The 17,125-nt window shown below is 39.9% G+C and overlaps 1 protein-coding gene across 1 annotated transcript in view; it reads left to right on the top strand.

The window, feature by feature from the left end:
• Positions 1 to 17,125, top strand: part of DOCK9 (dedicator of cytokinesis 9) — a 309,382-nt gene that overhangs the window by 93,408 nt on the left and 198,849 nt on the right. The window contains exon 2 of the mRNA XM_045009174.1: positions 5,120 to 5,236. Within this exon, the coding sequence (XP_044865109.1) occupies positions 5,120 to 5,236 (117 nt within the window). The remainder of the gene's footprint in view (positions 1 to 5,119; positions 5,237 to 17,125) is intronic.

The raw sequence follows: 17,125 nt of genomic DNA on the forward strand, positions 1-17,125 counted from the left end.
CCCCCTTAGCCAGGTGCAAGCAGGCCTCATCATTATCTCCTGGCAGTACCAAGGTTGAGCTAGCTGTTGCACATTCCATTCTCGGTTACTGTCCTGCTAGGTCGATTAGAGTTTAAACATGGAGGCACTCTGGGCAAGCATAAAATAACTTTGGTCCATTCAGGCCTAGTACAGATGCCTGATGACACCAACAGATGTATAGTCCATTCGCAAATATTTCTAGTGGAAGTAATTGTACTGTTCTGTTAACTTCTCCCATTGCTAAAATATTCTTGTTATAGGGGACCTGGTTATGACCCCTATATGTAGTTTTCCCCAACACTTTCCATTATAAAAAGAGTTTTGTGTCCTTTTCTTTGGGACGTTCTTGCATCTTTATTGTTTTGTAGCAAGTTTTGATATCAGCTGGGGAAATCCTGTGGCTAGAGAAGTGATTTGTTTTTCTTCATACTTTGAATTTCATTCAGTTTTTGCTGATAAATTGTTTTAAAACGGTCCATTCCCTTCTCTTGCTTGTGCAAGAAAGAAGCCCAAACTGGGCACCTCATCTAATCTAGTTCTTACCCCCACCCCATGGGGGCACAACACAGGGCAGGAAAGCTCCCCAGTTCTGGGTAGGAAGTAGGAGAGTGAGCCAAGTGGTTGCAGCATCAGGGTCCAGCAGCCTGTCCCTATTAATATAAGAACATAATGGCCATACTAGGTGAGAGCAATGGTCCACTATCCCAGTATCCTGTCTTCTAACTGTGGCCAATGTGAGGTGCTTCAGAGGGAATGAACAGAACAGGTAATCATCAAGAGGTCCATCCCCTGATGCCCATTCCCGTCTTCTGGCAAACAGAGGCTGGGAACACTTAAGAGCATGGTTTTGCATTCTGGAATAACAGCTCTCTTGCTGTTAACTAGCATAGTTAGTCCTGTAGCTCAGTCGTAGCAATCAAGTGTGTTGTGGTGGTGAAGGTTCAGGGTTCAAACCTGTCTGATGATGGGTATGTATATTATTTTTACCTGTTTTCCTTAAAAACAAACAAAACAAAACACAACTAGGAAATTGGATTACATTAAAAGAACATTATTTTAGTTACAAAGTCAAATACTGAAAGTTAAAAAATGCCAAACTTAAGGTTGGTCATGCAACCTTAATTCTGTCTCTCTTGTGCATTTGCAAATGAAACTGTCTTAAGTTACGCAGTCACAGTCCCCTTCCTCCCCTTGTGACTCCTGTCTTATTTAATGTATGCACAAGGGGTCAAAATTAGATTTCACAGGTCACCGTAAATTTCCTGTTCCCTAACTTTAAATACTTGACTTTAAATAACGTTTCTAACTTAGCTTTATCGTATGTAATAGTTAAAATGTTTACTTTAGTTTAAAAATTAAGTCTCCCTTCTACACTGCATGTGCATTCCTTTACTATTATTCTGGTCTTGTTGAACTAAGCACACTGTGCTGTACAAATAAATGAGAATTAACTTTTCCTTTCTATATCATACTTCCAGTGTGTTTGTAAATAATTGCTTTTTCTTTTGACTAAGCATACCCAATTCATGTAATCTCTCCTGATGAGTCTTATTTTCCAAATTTATCATTTTCTTGTCCTTTTGAATTCCCTCCAATATTCTAATATTTAGTTACCGGGAATCTTACCATGTGGTAGATATTAGACTATCTGAAGTAATTTCTGAGTAATTTATAATCTAAGCATGTGAACGCTGGTAACCTTTACTGGATAAAGCCTTCTAAGTACAGAGATTTATTATCAAAATTTGACTAATCTGCTTCATACTTGAAAGAAAAAACAATTTACTATCTTTAGGACGTCTTTTGCCATGATTGATTTATCATTCACTTTTTAAAAATAGATTAAGTACCTTGATGACCAGCTAATAATCACTTCATAGATCTAGTATTGTAAATAGTAGGATATAGGATTTTAAATGGTTATTAGATGGAAAAAATTAGAGAAATAGGTGAGTCCCATTTTTATGCAGCTAATTTTTCAGCAAGGGCCAGATTCTGCCATCTGCACTGATGTTGAGTAGAAATTTACTTCCAGATTAGTTCCATTGACCTTAGTTGATCCAATCAAGGAGTAAATTACTGAGCACATGCAGTAAGTATAGGGTGATGAGATAGCAAGTGTAAAAAATCGGGATGGGGGTGGGGGGTAATAAATGCCTATATAAGAAAAAGCCCCCAAAATCCCGACTGTCCCTATAAAATCGGGACATCTGGTCACCCTAAGTAAGTATTAGCAAATTAAAGAAAAACCTTCTGTAATTGTCATTGTCTCCATTATTTGTATGTTATGTTACTGTGGTATTTCAGTTTAACTGACGCAAGGAAATCTTAAATCTCAATCCAAATTTAAAATTATTCTGCAGAATCTGAGGTTACATTCAACATTTTCTAGGTTATTTGATTGCACAGAAGACTTTTCAAAATGTAAACAACAACTGTGTTCTTCACATTTCAGCAAGACAGACTGGAACAATTTAGCATCAACAGAGTTGCTAATTTACAGATTTCATATTAATCAAGTTTTAATACTACTCAGACTTTTCCAAGTAGGAATCTGATGTGGAAGTGCTCTGATTAGAGCCTAATCTTCGTGATTATTCTGAAAGCCTACATTTGACCCAAAGCACCAAGTCAAACTTATTAATATTAGGGTGTCTCTACATTGGAAAATTGATTGCAATATAGCTAGCTATACTGGTATAACTCCCTTGTGTGGATGCTCCATTCTGGAATAAAAATTAGTTTATTCCAGTATAGTGTCTACATGGGGTGGGGATATGTGTTATGTGAGCATATCTATAGCAGAATAAGTATTTTGCTATAGCTGTGCTGTTCAATTTCTCCATGTAGACAAGCCTTTAATTATAAACACTTAATGGTGACATTTTTTAATACTAACTTTCTTTAAAAATCAAACCAAACCCTCGAGAGAGATTCTCTGTAAAGACATACTATAATATTACTAGGCAGAGTGGCTGTAGCTGTAAACAAACCTGTGTATTTGGCAAAAACCGTGTGTGTCCCCTTGAAGTTGCATGTGATTCTAAGGAGATGTCTTCATTGCAGAGTTAACCTGGGTGATTGGTGCCTGGATTAACCTAGTCTGGGTTGCACATCTCTACTGCAAATCCCTATTTGTGCCAGACGTGTGTGGCTGTGTCTATACCGGTGCTGTACTTACCCGTCTGAGATGCTAGGATTTCTGGAGGGATCATAGAATCATAGAATCTCAGGGTTGGAAGGGACCTCAGGAGGTCATCTAGTCCAACCCCCTGCTCAAAGCAGGACCAAACCCAACTAAATCATCCCAGCCAGGGCTTTGTCAAGCCTGACCTTAAAAACCTCTAAGGAAGGAGATTCCACTACCTCCCTAGGTAACCCATTCCAGTTCTTCACCACCCTACTAGTGAGAAAGTTTTTCCTAATATCCAGCCTAAAACTCCCCCTCTGCAACTTGAGACCATTACTCCTTGTTCTGTCATCTTCTACCATTGAGAACAGTCTAGATCCATCCTCTTTGGAACCCCCTTTCAGGTAGTTGAAAGCAGCTATCAAATCCCCCCTCATTCTTCTCTTCTGCAGACTAAACAATCCCAGTTCCCTCAGCCTCTCCTCATAAGTCATGTGCTCCAGCCCCCTAATCATTTTTGTTGCCCTCCGCTGGACTCTCTCCAATTTATCCACATCCTTCTTGTAGTGTGGGGCCCAAAACTGGACACAGTACTCCAAATGAGGCCTCACCAGTGCTGAGTAGAGGGGAATGATCACATCCCTCGATCTGCTGGAAATGCCCCTACTTATACAACCCAAAATGCCATTAGCCTTCTTGGCAACAAGGGCACACTGTTGACTCATATTCAGCTTTTTGTCCACCGTAACCCCTAGGTCCTTTTCTGCAGAACTGCTGCCCAGCCATTCGGTCCCTAGTCTGTAGCAGTGCATGGGATTCTTCCGTCCTAAGTGCAGGACTCTGCACTTGTCCTTGTTGAAGAGGACCATATGGATTGGGCCATATTTCTTTTGGCCCAATCCTCTAATTTGTCTAGGTCCCTCTGTATCCTAGCCCTACCCTCCAGCGTATCAACCACTCCATCCCAGGTCTCTTCAGTGTCCTGAATTGGGTTATTCTATGAATTCTTATGAAGTGTATTGTGGGAGAACTTTTGTTGTTGTTTCCAGGGCCTATGTGGAAGTGTACTTAGTTAGCAAACTCATTAAGTAATCCACCCAAGGTTTGGCTGATTGTCTGTTTTCAGGTAAATATGTTCAAATATTAGGTCTTAGCTTACCTCATCCAGAGGCACACCAGAACCCTGATATCAGCATCTGGCTAGCTAACAGTTAACATTGCACTGGGAGGATGATTTGTCAGATTGCATCACTGTTCAAGTACTGTAAAAGTTGAGTAGAAATGTAGCAGAACACATGCAGTGTAGGGTTTAAATGCCAAACTGCTGTATATAAACTGGAAGAAGTCTTCCAGTGCAGAAGAGGGGAGTAGGTAGAGTGAAAGAAAATATGGTCCGGGGAAACTGTGGGATGGCATTGAAGGAGTATCAGCACCCATGTTGATTAGCCTGTGTACCCATTGCAAAGCAGGTGGGTTAACAGCCGAGATTAAAGCACAACCCGGGCTCAAGGCTATACCAACTAGTGGTGCCACCTAGAACAGGTTTAAAGCGCCACTAACCCCAGGCCTGAGGTTTTTTTGTGTGATTGGTAGCCAGGTTAAGGGCAACATCTGGGTAAGAGCCCAGGCTAACTCTTCAATGAAAACGTATCCTAAATGAGTATTGCCACAATGAGTATTGCCGTAGTCTCCACTCTGTCCTCCCTTACTTTTCCAGACACTTTTTGTATCTTACTTCTTACACAAATCAGCATATTTATGTGTAATTGTTAGCCATTATGGTTCAACTGTATTGCGTAATGTGATTTAAAAAAAAATTCCTATTTTTGAATGCTGCAAATTTATGTGATAGATGAAGTCAATTGTGTGTCAAGTAGCTTTATATATAGCAATTTTAGACAGATAAATGAGTATACAATTGTAATTTTTTCACAGTGTGTTTGAGTATCTTTTCTATTCATTTTCTAGGCAAAACCAAAGCTAATTGAGCCAATAGACTACGAAAATGTCATCGTTCAGAAGAAAACACAAATTTTAAATGATGCGTTACGTGAGATGCTACTTTTCCCTTATGATGACTTTCAGGTAATTATTTAACTTCAGTTTCAATAAATTTTATTAGTAATGTTACAGACATGAGATACTGGAATAGGTGAATGGAAAACCATTAAGTACAGCATTGAAGTTCTAAAACTAAGGATGTTTCTATCATCTGAGTCCTTGGATATTCATGCTTTTATTTTGCCTGATTTTTCTAGTGCAGACTGGTGAAGTACTGACACAACTCCACCATTCTTTCAGGATATAGGAGGTTCCACTTCCTCAACACAGCCAGCTTGCTGCCTGCTTGAGAGGCAGATGGTCAGATAGTGGCAGTCCTTATTGCTTTTTAAAACTTTTCCTAGATAACTTTAGTTTTTTTGATATATCTGCTGGATTTGGTGCTGTCCATTGGACCCAAAATATTATGACTGGTTTAAAAATCATAACTTAAATAACATTTTGTGTTCATTATTTGCTGTCTAGTTTTTACTCTTTAGGTACAGTTGTCACATTTTCAAGTGTCTCTGCACAACAATGGATATAAACTTTTTTTTTTAATGACAGCTGAGAGTCTCATCTAATCACAAGGCTCTAGGGGCTCAGGCTTTTAAGAAAAACCACCAAATGTTGTGGCTTTTATGATGTTATGAGGAGAATTGGCAACACTGTATACAATACATGGGGATTCTCTTTTGCAAAAGGAGTAAGTTAACAATTGAGCAGAAAAAGGCACTACAGAGACCTATGTATGAATAATGTTTTACCTCCATAATATTTTTCTTTAGATTTCATGAGTTTTGTGTAGAGTGCATAGTATCCAATAAATGTTTTCTAGAAATAAAATCATATACATAACTAGAGAAAAAGAATAGAATCATAGAACCGGAAGGGACCTTGAGAGGTCATTAAGTCCAGTCCCCCGCACTCCTGTCAGGACTAAGTATTATCTAGACCATCCCTGATAGATGTTTGTCTAACCTGGTCTTAAAAACCTCCAATGACGGAGGTTCCACAGCCTCCCTGGGCAATTCCAGTGCTTAACCAACCTGACAGGAAATTTTTCCCAATGTCCAACCTAAACTGCCCTTGCTGCAATTTAGGCCCATTGCTTCTTGTCCTATCTTCAGAGGTTAAGGAGAATAATTTTTCTCTCTTCTTTGTAACAACCTTTTATGTACTTAAAAACTGTTATCATGTCCCCTCTCAGTGTTCTCTTTTCCAGACTAAACAAACCCAGTTTTTTCAATCTTCCTTCACAAGTCAAGTTTTCTAGCCTTTTAATATTTTTTATTGCTCTTCTCTGGACTTTCTCCAATTTGTCCACATCTTTCCTGAAATGTGACACAAAGAATTGGACACAATAAGAACATAAGAAATACTCCAGTTGAGGTCTAATCAACGTGAAGTAGAGCGAAAAAATTACTTCTCGTGTCTTGCTTACAACACTCCTGCTCATACATCCCAGAATCATGTTTACTTTTTTGCAACAGTTACACTGTTGATGGATATTTACCTTGTGATCCGCTATGACATCCAAATCCCTTTCTGCAGTACTCCTTCCTAGACAGTCATTTCCCATTTTGTATATGCGCAACTGATTGATCCTTCCTAAGTGGAGTATTTTGTATTTGTCCTTACTGAATTTCATCCTATTTTCTTAGACCATTTCTCCAGTTTGTCCAGATCATTTTGAATTTGAATCCTATTCCCCAAAGCACTTGCAACCCCTCCCAGCTTGGTATCGTCCACAAGCTTTATAAGTGTGCTCTGTATGCCATTATCTAAATCATTGATGAAGATATTGAACAGAACCGGATCCAGAACCGATTCCTGGGGTACCCCACTCGTTAGGCCCTTCCAGCATGACTGTGAACCACTGATAACTACTCTTTGGGAATGGTTTTCCAACCAGTTATGCATCTACCTGATAGTAGCTCCATCTAGGTTACGTTTCCCTAGTTTGTTTATGAGAAGATCGTGTGAGACAGGGCACTTCTTCACTGGCAATGTTAAAGTGCTGCCGCGGCAATGCTTTAACATGGTTTGTGTAGTCGCAGTATAGCGCTCTAAAAAACCCACCTCTGCGAAGGGAATAGCTACCAGCGCTGGTACCCTATCTACACTGGCACTTTACAGTGGTGAAACTTGCAGTGCTCAAGGGGGTGTTTTTTCACACCCCTGAGCGAGAAAGTTGCAGTGCTGTACTGTGCCAGGGTAGACAAGCCCACAGTATCAAAAGCCTTACTAACGTCAAGATATACAGTACCACATTTACCGCGTCCCCCTATCCACAAGGCTTGTTATCCTGCCAAAGAAAGCTATTAGGTTGGTTTGACACGATTTGTTCTTGACAAATCCATGCTGACTGTTACTTATCACCTTATTATCGTCTAGGTATTTGCAAATTGATTGCTTAATTATTTGCTCCATTATCTTTCTGGGTACTCAGGTTAAATTGACTGGTCTGTAATGGTGACTTCCAAAAGTCCTCCACCAGTATTGCACTCCTGCAGCCTAAGGATTTTTGCACTATGTGTGGATTTATAGTTCTATTCAGAGGAATTTGGGGTTTTTTTGTAAGAAGTTTTTACAGTGTATATCCTCACCAGCTGTGGAATACTGTTGTCTCTTCACATGAAACTATTGTATTACATTTAGGGAAAAGAACTGCCAACCAAGTAGCTGAAAATAAATATATTTTCTACAGTCAAATTTGGCAATCATTACTATTTATCTGAGAGAGCCAATAAAGTTCTATAATTTTTACTAATTTTTGACATTTTTTCCATTTATTCTGTAACCTATTTAATAGCTTATCTGGAGGTTCACTGAAAATTATTGGACCCCTGTGTGTTTTTCTAGTATCTTCTGTCATATGCCTCTTTATTCCCAGGAGCAATATGTGAACAAATCCATGCTTCTCCACTGACCATTCTCTATAGATCCCCATTCTGGGAAGTATGTCCCTCTGGTTCAGTGAGTTGCAGACTATTTTGAAAGCCGTCATTGTTGGTGGGACCTCATGCATGTTCAGACATCTGAATGTTTGGTGCAAGATTATGTAAGGGACAGTAGTCCCAAACACCCTTACTTATACTTCTACTTTTGTGAGTAGTTGGCTTCAGAACCATTGCTCTGTTCATCTGCTGTATGCAACTGTTCTACCTTTTTTTTTGTTTTATTAGCTCTAGTATTCTATACAATGTCACACAAAATATTAAAGTTTGTTCAACTGTATTTCTTCACAAGACCACAAATGCTAAATCAAGAAAATCCTAAAACAAGATCACTTTGGCTGTAAATGATACACTTCTTTCCAAATTCTAGACTGTTGCCACCATGACGCTTAACCACACCATCACACTAATACCATGGGCTAAAGCAGGAATTCTGATTTTTCATCTGCCCTGCACTGATGTGTGCACACTCTCCTACATTAAAAAAGACCAAAATTAGCAGTTCTTCTGATGTGATAGCTCAAGAAGGACCAAAGAAATTGGGTTTTCTTCATTGTAAGACATATTTTTCTGCTGTTCTAACCATTCAGATTGCTAACTGTGAGGAGGCAAATGTTCAAGAAAATTGTAATCCTGGACTAGGAATCTTCTTCTTGAACTACTTGCCTAAAGAGAAATACAGTGAAGCCAAGGCAATTTTAAGAGCATTTCCCCAAGCATTCTTCGAGAGCTGTGGGTTAGATCAATTGGAACAGTTTTGTCACTCTTAAACTCTTGATTTCAGATCTCTTGACCATCCTAAGAAATTTAGACCATAGTATCCAATCTGCTGTTTGAGAAACATGACCTCTTTAGTCTTCCTTTTGAGAACAAAGTGACAGTAAGGTCTTAGGGTCTCTCCCTTTCTTTGGATTCCAGGATCAGGGTGTGTCTACACTGCAGCTGGGAGCAAACCTCCAAGCCCAGGTAGACAGACTTGCACTAGTTGGGCTTTAGCTAGCATGTTAAAAGTAGCTGTATGCAAATTGTGGCACAGGCAGTAGCTTGTAGCAGTAGCCACCCTAACTTGAACCTACTCGATCTCCTGTGTCTGAACTCAGGTGGTTAGCCCGAGCTGCAGGCAGTGCCACAATATCCAGCCACACTGCTGTTTTTAGTGCTCTAACTTGAGCCAAGATAATGCAAGTCTGTCTATCTGGTCTAAAGGCTGACTCCCAGCTGTGGTGTAGACACCCTCAGGCAGGGGCGGCTCTAGCACGCGGCGGGGGGCGCTCTGGCAGTCACCGGTCCCGCGGCTCCGGTGGACCTCCTGCAGACGTGCCTGCGGAGAGTCCGCTGGTCCCGCGGCTCTGGTGGAGCATCCGCAGGCATGCCTGCGGGAGGTCCGCCGGAGCCACGGGACCAGCGGACCCTCCGCAGGCACGCCTGCGGGAGGTCCACCGGAGCCGCCTGCCGCCCTCCTGGCGACCGGTGGAGCGCCCCCCGCAGCATGCTGCCCCAAGCACGCGCTTGGTGTGCTGGGGCCTGGAGCCGGCCCTGCCCTCAGGTGTCAGTTACATCAGACCACCATAATGAAGGAAATCTTAGACCACCTATCTGTCTTCTTATATAGCACCTGTCAATTAGCATAGTAACTGAGCACTTCTTTGTCTCCCCCTACAATATCCAGTAGTACTTCATGCTAGATCTGGCAGTGCTGTCTGTTAGCAAAAGAGCCTTTTAAACTGAGAAATGGAATAGGGAAGATGGGAACAGAAGAACTGCCACACTGGATCAGACACCTGATCCATCTAGATCAGTGGTTTTCAAACTTCTTTTTGTGTGTGGACCACTTGAAAATTGCTGAGGGTCTCGGTGGACCACTTAATGATCTTTCCAAATGTGTTTGTACCGTTAGCTAACTATTGAAAGCGCTTTGAATAAAAGCATTATATAAAAAAAGTAATTAACTTTTTTTGTTCTACACATAAAAGCACACAACTCATATTTTAGTATCAGTAGTCTTACCTTTCTAATGCAATGGCTGTGCCCTCTTCCCCCCCCACCGCGGCAGCCACAGAGCTGAGGCTGGGAAGGATCCTCGTCTCTCCCCGGCAGCCGCAGCCCTGGTGCTGGGGAAAGTCACCTATTTCTCTGGCCACCGCAGCTCTGTATGTCCCAAATTCCCCCCGCTCCCTCTTCTCATCCCACTGCCCCCTTCCACCTACCCCCAAGGCCACTTCCTCACCTTACATGTGAGTCTTCTCCAGGGTCCAGGCACCTAATCAGTGGAGCCACGGCTGCGTAGCTCCACTAATTAGGTGGGTGGCCCTTCATTCTCTTGTGTTCGGCCACCAAGGCACGCGCCTTAGAGGGAAGTATCTGCAGACCACCTGAATGGAGCTTGCGGACCACTGGTGGTCCGCAGACCACAGTTTGAGAACCTCTGATTTAGACCACTGTCCTGTGTCTGACAGTGGCCTGCATCAGGTTCTTCAAAGGAAGGTGCAAGAAATCTTCCTGTCCCTTGTTGTTGGAAATTGGGCTATGCTTGGAAGCATGAGATTTAATCTCTTCCAAAATGTATTAACTATGATAACTCTCTGAATATTCTTACATGCATAAATGTCCAATCCCTTCTTTAATCTAGTTAAATTCTTGGCCTCAACAACATTCCATACCAGTGAATTCAATAGCTTATGTATTGTGTAAAAGAAAATTAAAATAATTTTCTTCTATCAGTTTTGTATTTGCCACATTTCAATGTCATTGAAAGTCCCTTTGTTGTGTTATGTGGCAGGGAGAACACAGGCTCCCAGTCTGCCTTCTCTGTACCATTTATTATTTTATATATTTTTATCATGTCTTCTTATTTGTCTGCTTTCTAAATTAAACTGTTCTTTTCAGTTTCTTCATTGATTTCCCCCCCCCCCGCCCTTAATCATTTCTCCCCTTCTTTAAACCCCCCTTCTTGAGATGCAGCGCCTGGTACCACACACTGTATTCTAGATGAGGCCACAACATTGTTTTAAATAATGGTAGTATATTTCCCCTATTCTCCATCCTGTTTCTAATGCATCTTAACATCTCGTTTGTGGTGTTTGGTGGCAGCTACTCAATGAGCTGTCCAAAAGATGCCTGTTCCTTAGGCAATATAGTTAAGATAGTTACTTACAGCTGTAGTATTCAGAAATACCTCTGTAAGCATTTTGTAACAGTCTCTTTATAGATGGAAATTCTGACCCTTGTATAAGACTGTGTTCAAACCATTTCCTCTCATGCAGTATTCAGTTTTTATTTTTATTCAGGTGTTTTCCTTTTACTTAGATTAGACAGATTGCAATCTAAAAGCTACTGAATTGAAAAGGAAGCCAAACCCGGCTAATTATAAAGACTTTGGAAGAAAGTTTAGATGTGGTTTTAATAAAGTTGTGGTCCTTGGGCCACTTGAAACAACATCTGGACTCTTTTCATTAGTGTATGCCCTTAGCAGTTTGACATTGTGAAGACTTCAGTATCTTTAAACAAAACAGTACAGTACAATGTTATGCTGCTGGTTTTGTTAGACACAAATTTCACAATTGTATTTTGTGCAAGTAGAACTTGTCTCCTCTTTTCCCCCAGATAGATATGCTTATATGGGATGATAGCACAGATCTTTTGAGGTAATGCTGTTAATTAATTTGAAGCATTGGTAAATAGAAACACCTGTTTCATTTAATTGGTAAGAATATTTACAGGTGGAAATTGGTCTGTGCTAAGAAATTTACTGTTGTAAAGTTGTTCGTTCAGGCTGCTTATCTGCTCTGTTATGTCTGCTAACTGATTCTCTTGGCTAAATAGACTTTGAAAGCTATTTTAGTGATTTGTACAATATTATATTTCTAATAATTTATAAGATCAGTATGAATTTATTTCCCTTTAGTATATTCCAGTATGACCCTCACTATTAGAAGGTTTGCTTAATTGGCTCATTCTTATTTCCATTAGAGTAATTAATAGGATATTTATGTGTCCTATAGCTTTCTCATTCTTGATTTAGCAATTGGAAACGTTTAAAGGAATACGAAGTTGTTCACTTCTAGTCACCATTTTGAATTTTCTTCATCTTAGTAGTGTCTGAAAGTATTTCTTACCATATTCCTGTACAATGGTCTGTGTGAAGTGTGCTTAATCTATATTTAGTGTCCACACCACAACCACTCCTGTTACTCTGTTACAATTTCAGTAAAAAAGCCAAGGTTTTAAGGCAAACGAAGCGGAACTAGTCACCATTGGGGTGCCATTGGAAAGTTTACACAACAGCTTCCCCACCCATTATGGACTAAATAATGCTTGGCCCTGCTCTCTCTCAGTTCCCCTGAGGACTAACTGTTTGAAAGGAGGTGAGCACAAGCCACAACACTCCGGTCTCCACCCTTTTTGATGCCAGTCAACAGAACTGGCTAGATACAAAGCAAAGAGCATCCATATGCTTTCCAAAAATGGTGTGTTTGTATGTGTTACCTGGGAGCCCTTATGGTGAGTTCTGCATGACTCTGTCATAAATCCTCCTGGGAACTCTGGCTGCAGCATAGCTCCTCCAGATCATCTTCTGCACATGTGAATGTGCCAAGGGCACAAACTAGTACTATGTAGAAGCATTCCGGATCTGGGACTGTCAGTGTATCATCTTTCATAAGCATTAGATTCACTTGGGGAAAAAAAAACACCTTTCTGATTTTGGAGTAGAAAATAAAAGGCAGCATTTTATATTTTCTTCCATTGCTTTAACAGATGGGTAATATTAAAATAGCAGGGATGGAGCATTGCTGAATTTCTTTTTGTAAGCTGACCTTGCTTTTTCTAAAAATAAGACGCTATGTGTAAATGTCCAGTCTTGGTCAGTTTACAAGCACAATGGTAATATAGCTAGTTTCCTTACCATCACCAATACATTTTCTCCTTTTTGGAGTTGGAACACTCAACTCCTGCCTAGATATTTCGTGTAGCAATAGTTCAAAGTTTGGCCACGTGAAAGTTGAGTAGAGCCCCTGTGTGGCAGCAGGCAGTTTAAGAGGGCAAGGGAAAAATATCCTGACACACACATTCCCTCAAATAAATGCAGTGCAGTGCTGGATGGGTGGAGAAACCCACTGGTGGAGGCTGACTTCTGACAATAAGATACTTAGCTTGCTGACAGGTTTCAGAGTGGTAGCTGTGTTAGTCTGTATCAGCAAAAAGAATGAGGAGTACTCATGGCACCTTAGAGACTAACAAATTTATTTGGGCATAAGTTTTCGTGGGCTAAAACCCACTTCATCAGATGCATGCAGTGGAAAATACAGTAGAAAGATACACACACACCGTGAAAAAAATGGGTGTTGCCATACTAACTATAACGAGACATCAATTAAGGTAAGCTATTATCAGCAGGAGAAAAAAAAACCTTTAGTGATAATCAGGATGGCCCATTTCCAACAGTCGACAAGAAGGTATGAGTAACAGTACGGGAAAAAAATTAACATGAGGAAATAGTTTTTACTTTGTGTAATGACCCATCCACTGCCAGTCTTTATTCAAGCCTTATTTAATGGTATCCAGTTTGCAAATTAATTCCAATTCTGCAGTTTCTCACTGGAGTCTGTGTTTGAAGTTTTTTTGTTGTTGCAATTCTCCATCCTGTCTGTTGACCAAAGAGTTGTCGGAAAGAGAGCAGAAGAAACCCAGCAGCTGTTAAATCTTTCTATGGGAAAAATGGGAAGCAGGTCAGTGGGGTAGATGGCTTCACTGTCTTCTAACCAGTTGTTCTTAGACCTCCTCCATATTTCCATTTATTCAGAGGTCCTTTGGTGCTTTTCCTCTGCTCCCACTTGCCGAGGGGAGGGGGATAGGGTACAGATCATCTTCTCTCCCCCTCTTTTTGTTGCTGATCTCTGAAGTTGCAGCTTATTCATCTTCAGGCAGGAGATGCTGCTGTTCCTGCTGCATTCTAGTATACAAGACTACTGGGCAGGTGGTAACTTCTGCTGTTTTCACCCCTTCCCTTTTCCTCATTCTTAACCTCTTGCTTTCCTCTGGTTTCTTCCTGTCAAGGTATAAACATGGTCTGTGTTTCTCCGGCCTCAAAAAAAAAAATCTTCATTGTCACGTGATATACCAAGCCATCTCTTCTCTCCCCATCACTCTGTTCTTTGCTGCCTTGGTTTTTTCCCCTTTTTTTACACTCCATCATGGCTGGCTTTGTCTGCTCATATGGTTTGTTGTTATCGTTATGTTGTAGGGATGTCAGTAATTAGAAAATAATCACAATTGTGCAATTAAAAAAAATAATCGCGATTAGTGGTGCTGTTAAACAATAATAGAATACCATTTATATACATATTTTTGTATGTTTTCCACATATTAAAATATATTGATTTCAATTACAACACAAAATAGAGTGTACAGTGCTCACTTTATATTTATTTTTATTATAAATATTGTCACTGTAAAAATAAAAAATATTTTTCAATTCACTTAATACAAGTACTGTAGTGCAATCTCTTTATCATGAAAGCTGAACTTAGAAATGTAGAGTTATGTACAAAAAATAACTGCGTTCAAAAATAAAACAATGTAAAACTTTAGAGCCTACAAGTCCACTCAGTCCTATTTCTTGTTCAGCCAATGGCTCAGACAGACAAGTTTGTTTACATTTGCAGGAGATAATGCTGCCTGCTTCATGTTTACAATGTCAGCTGAAAGTGATAACAGGCGTTCGCATGGCACTGTTGTAGCCGGTGTTGCAAGATATTTATGTGCCAGATGCGCTAAAGAGTAATATGTCCCTTCATGCTTCAGCCACCATTCCAGGAGAATTGCTTCCCTGCTGATTATGGATTCTGCTTGATAATGATCCAAAGCAGTGCAGACCAACACATTTATTTCCATCAGCTGAGTCAAATGTCACCAGCAGAAGGTTGCTTTTCTTTTTTGGTGGTTCGGGTTCTGTAGTTTCCACATTGGAGTGTTGCTCCTTTAAGATTTCTGAAAGCATGCTCCATGCCCCATCCCACTCAGATTTTGAAAGGCACTTCAGTTTCTTAAATTTTTGATCAAGTGCTGTCGCTATCTTTAGAAATCTCACATTGGTACCTTCTTTGCCTTTTGTGAAATCTGCAGTGAAAGTGTTCTTAAAACGAACAACATGCTGGGTCACTTTCCAAGACTGCTATAACATGAAATATATGGCAGAATGCGGGTAAAACAGAGCAGGAGACATACAATTCTCCCCCAAGGAGTTCAGTCACAAATTTAATTAACGCATTATTTTTTTAATGAGCATCATCAGCATGGAAGTATGTCTCTGGAATGGTGGCCAAAGCATGAAGGGCATACAAATTTTTAGCATATCTGGCATGTAAATACCTTGCAGTGCCGGCTACAACAGTGCCATGTGGATGTCTGTTTTCACTTTTAGGTGACATTGTAAATAAGAAATGAGCAGCATTATCTCCCATAAATGTTAACAAACTTGTTTATCTTAGTGATTGGCTGCACAAGAAGTAGACTGAGTGGACTTGTAGGCTCTGATGTTTTACATTATTTTGTTTTTGAGTGGAGTCATGTAACAAAAAAGAAAAATCTACATTTGTCAGTTGCGCTTTCACGATAGAGATTGCACTATGGTACTTGTATGAGGTGAACTGAAAAATACTTTTATCATTTTTACAGTGCAAATATTTGTAATATAAGTAATATAAAGTGAGCACTGTTTATCAAAGAGAAGGCTAACAGATGATGTGATAATGATCTGTAAGTTACAGTTAAATTGGAAGGAAGATCGTACTTTAACAATTAGTATGATCAACTGTTTGAACTACTTACCAAGAGAAGTGGTAAATCAATAATCACTGGACTTTTTGTATTGAGTTTTGGATATCTTTCTAAAAGAAATGCACTAGTTCAGCCACAAGTTATTGTGTTTGATATTCATTTATGCAGGAGGGAAGACTGATTCCCTTTGCAAGAATTACTAGGTGAAATTGTAAGGACTGTGCCATGCAGGAGGTCAAAACAGATTATCAGTTGGTCCTTTCTAGCCTTAAGATATATGCAGGACATTAAACTTTTCTGTATCCTGATTATCTTGTGGTGTTCACTGCAACTTCCTCTTCTTTGGTCTTACTGGAAACCACATCTCTCTCTTGCAGAAAGTCACAGCTAAAATTCCCATGTCTCTGGCTGTATATGGCCTTCGACAATCGATTTTCATAAAACCCTTTCTCACGCCATGACACTTAAACTTGACCTAGTCTTCAGTGCCATAGACAATTCCTTCAGTCCTTACTTATCCAACCTAGTTAGTCTCTTATCACATCACTTTTTTTTGTGTGTGTAAGCATATGTTAGTGAGTCCAAGCTGCCAAAATGTGACATTAGTCTTGCTACTTGACATGTGGTGAGTCTTGTCTTTGGCAGGAAGGAAACCACCTTTTGCTAGATTTAATCCCCACTCTAAAGTGGTGTTGAGTCTCTTGCAAAAGACTTATGTACCCTATAATAGATTCTTAGAGTTATTAAAGATTAGATAAAATTACCTGATTTACCTAATAATTTTGTTTTATACTGCCCACGTTTCAAATCTTTGATTTACGGACATTTTCCAAGTAGTTTCAAACAGACTACAGCATAACTGCAGACATATAAAAGCACTTGTAACTACTGTATGTGGTTTGGCACTAATTTTCATAGCTTTCCAATCTCTAAATTGTGGATCTCCATGTGTGTAAAATGGGAGTTCAAAAATTATTCCATTTTAAAGTTAGATTTTTGATGAAAAATTGCACCCATTTTGCTCAGCCCATTAGTTTGAAAGTTATTAATAAAATAAACATCATTCTGCACCATAAACATTAGTTTTAATTGCCATATTTGTGCTGCCTGTTGGCTGTGGCTGACATGTTTAAAAGTGATGTCATTTAAAATAAAAGATGTAAGGGGACTCAGTCAGACTGAATACATCTGTATTGTA

Source organism: Mauremys mutica, chromosome 1 (assembly GCF_020497125.1).
Source record: "Mauremys mutica isolate MM-2020 ecotype Southern chromosome 1, ASM2049712v1, whole genome shotgun sequence".
Lineage (NCBI taxonomy): Eukaryota > Metazoa > Chordata > Testudines > Geoemydidae > Mauremys > Mauremys mutica.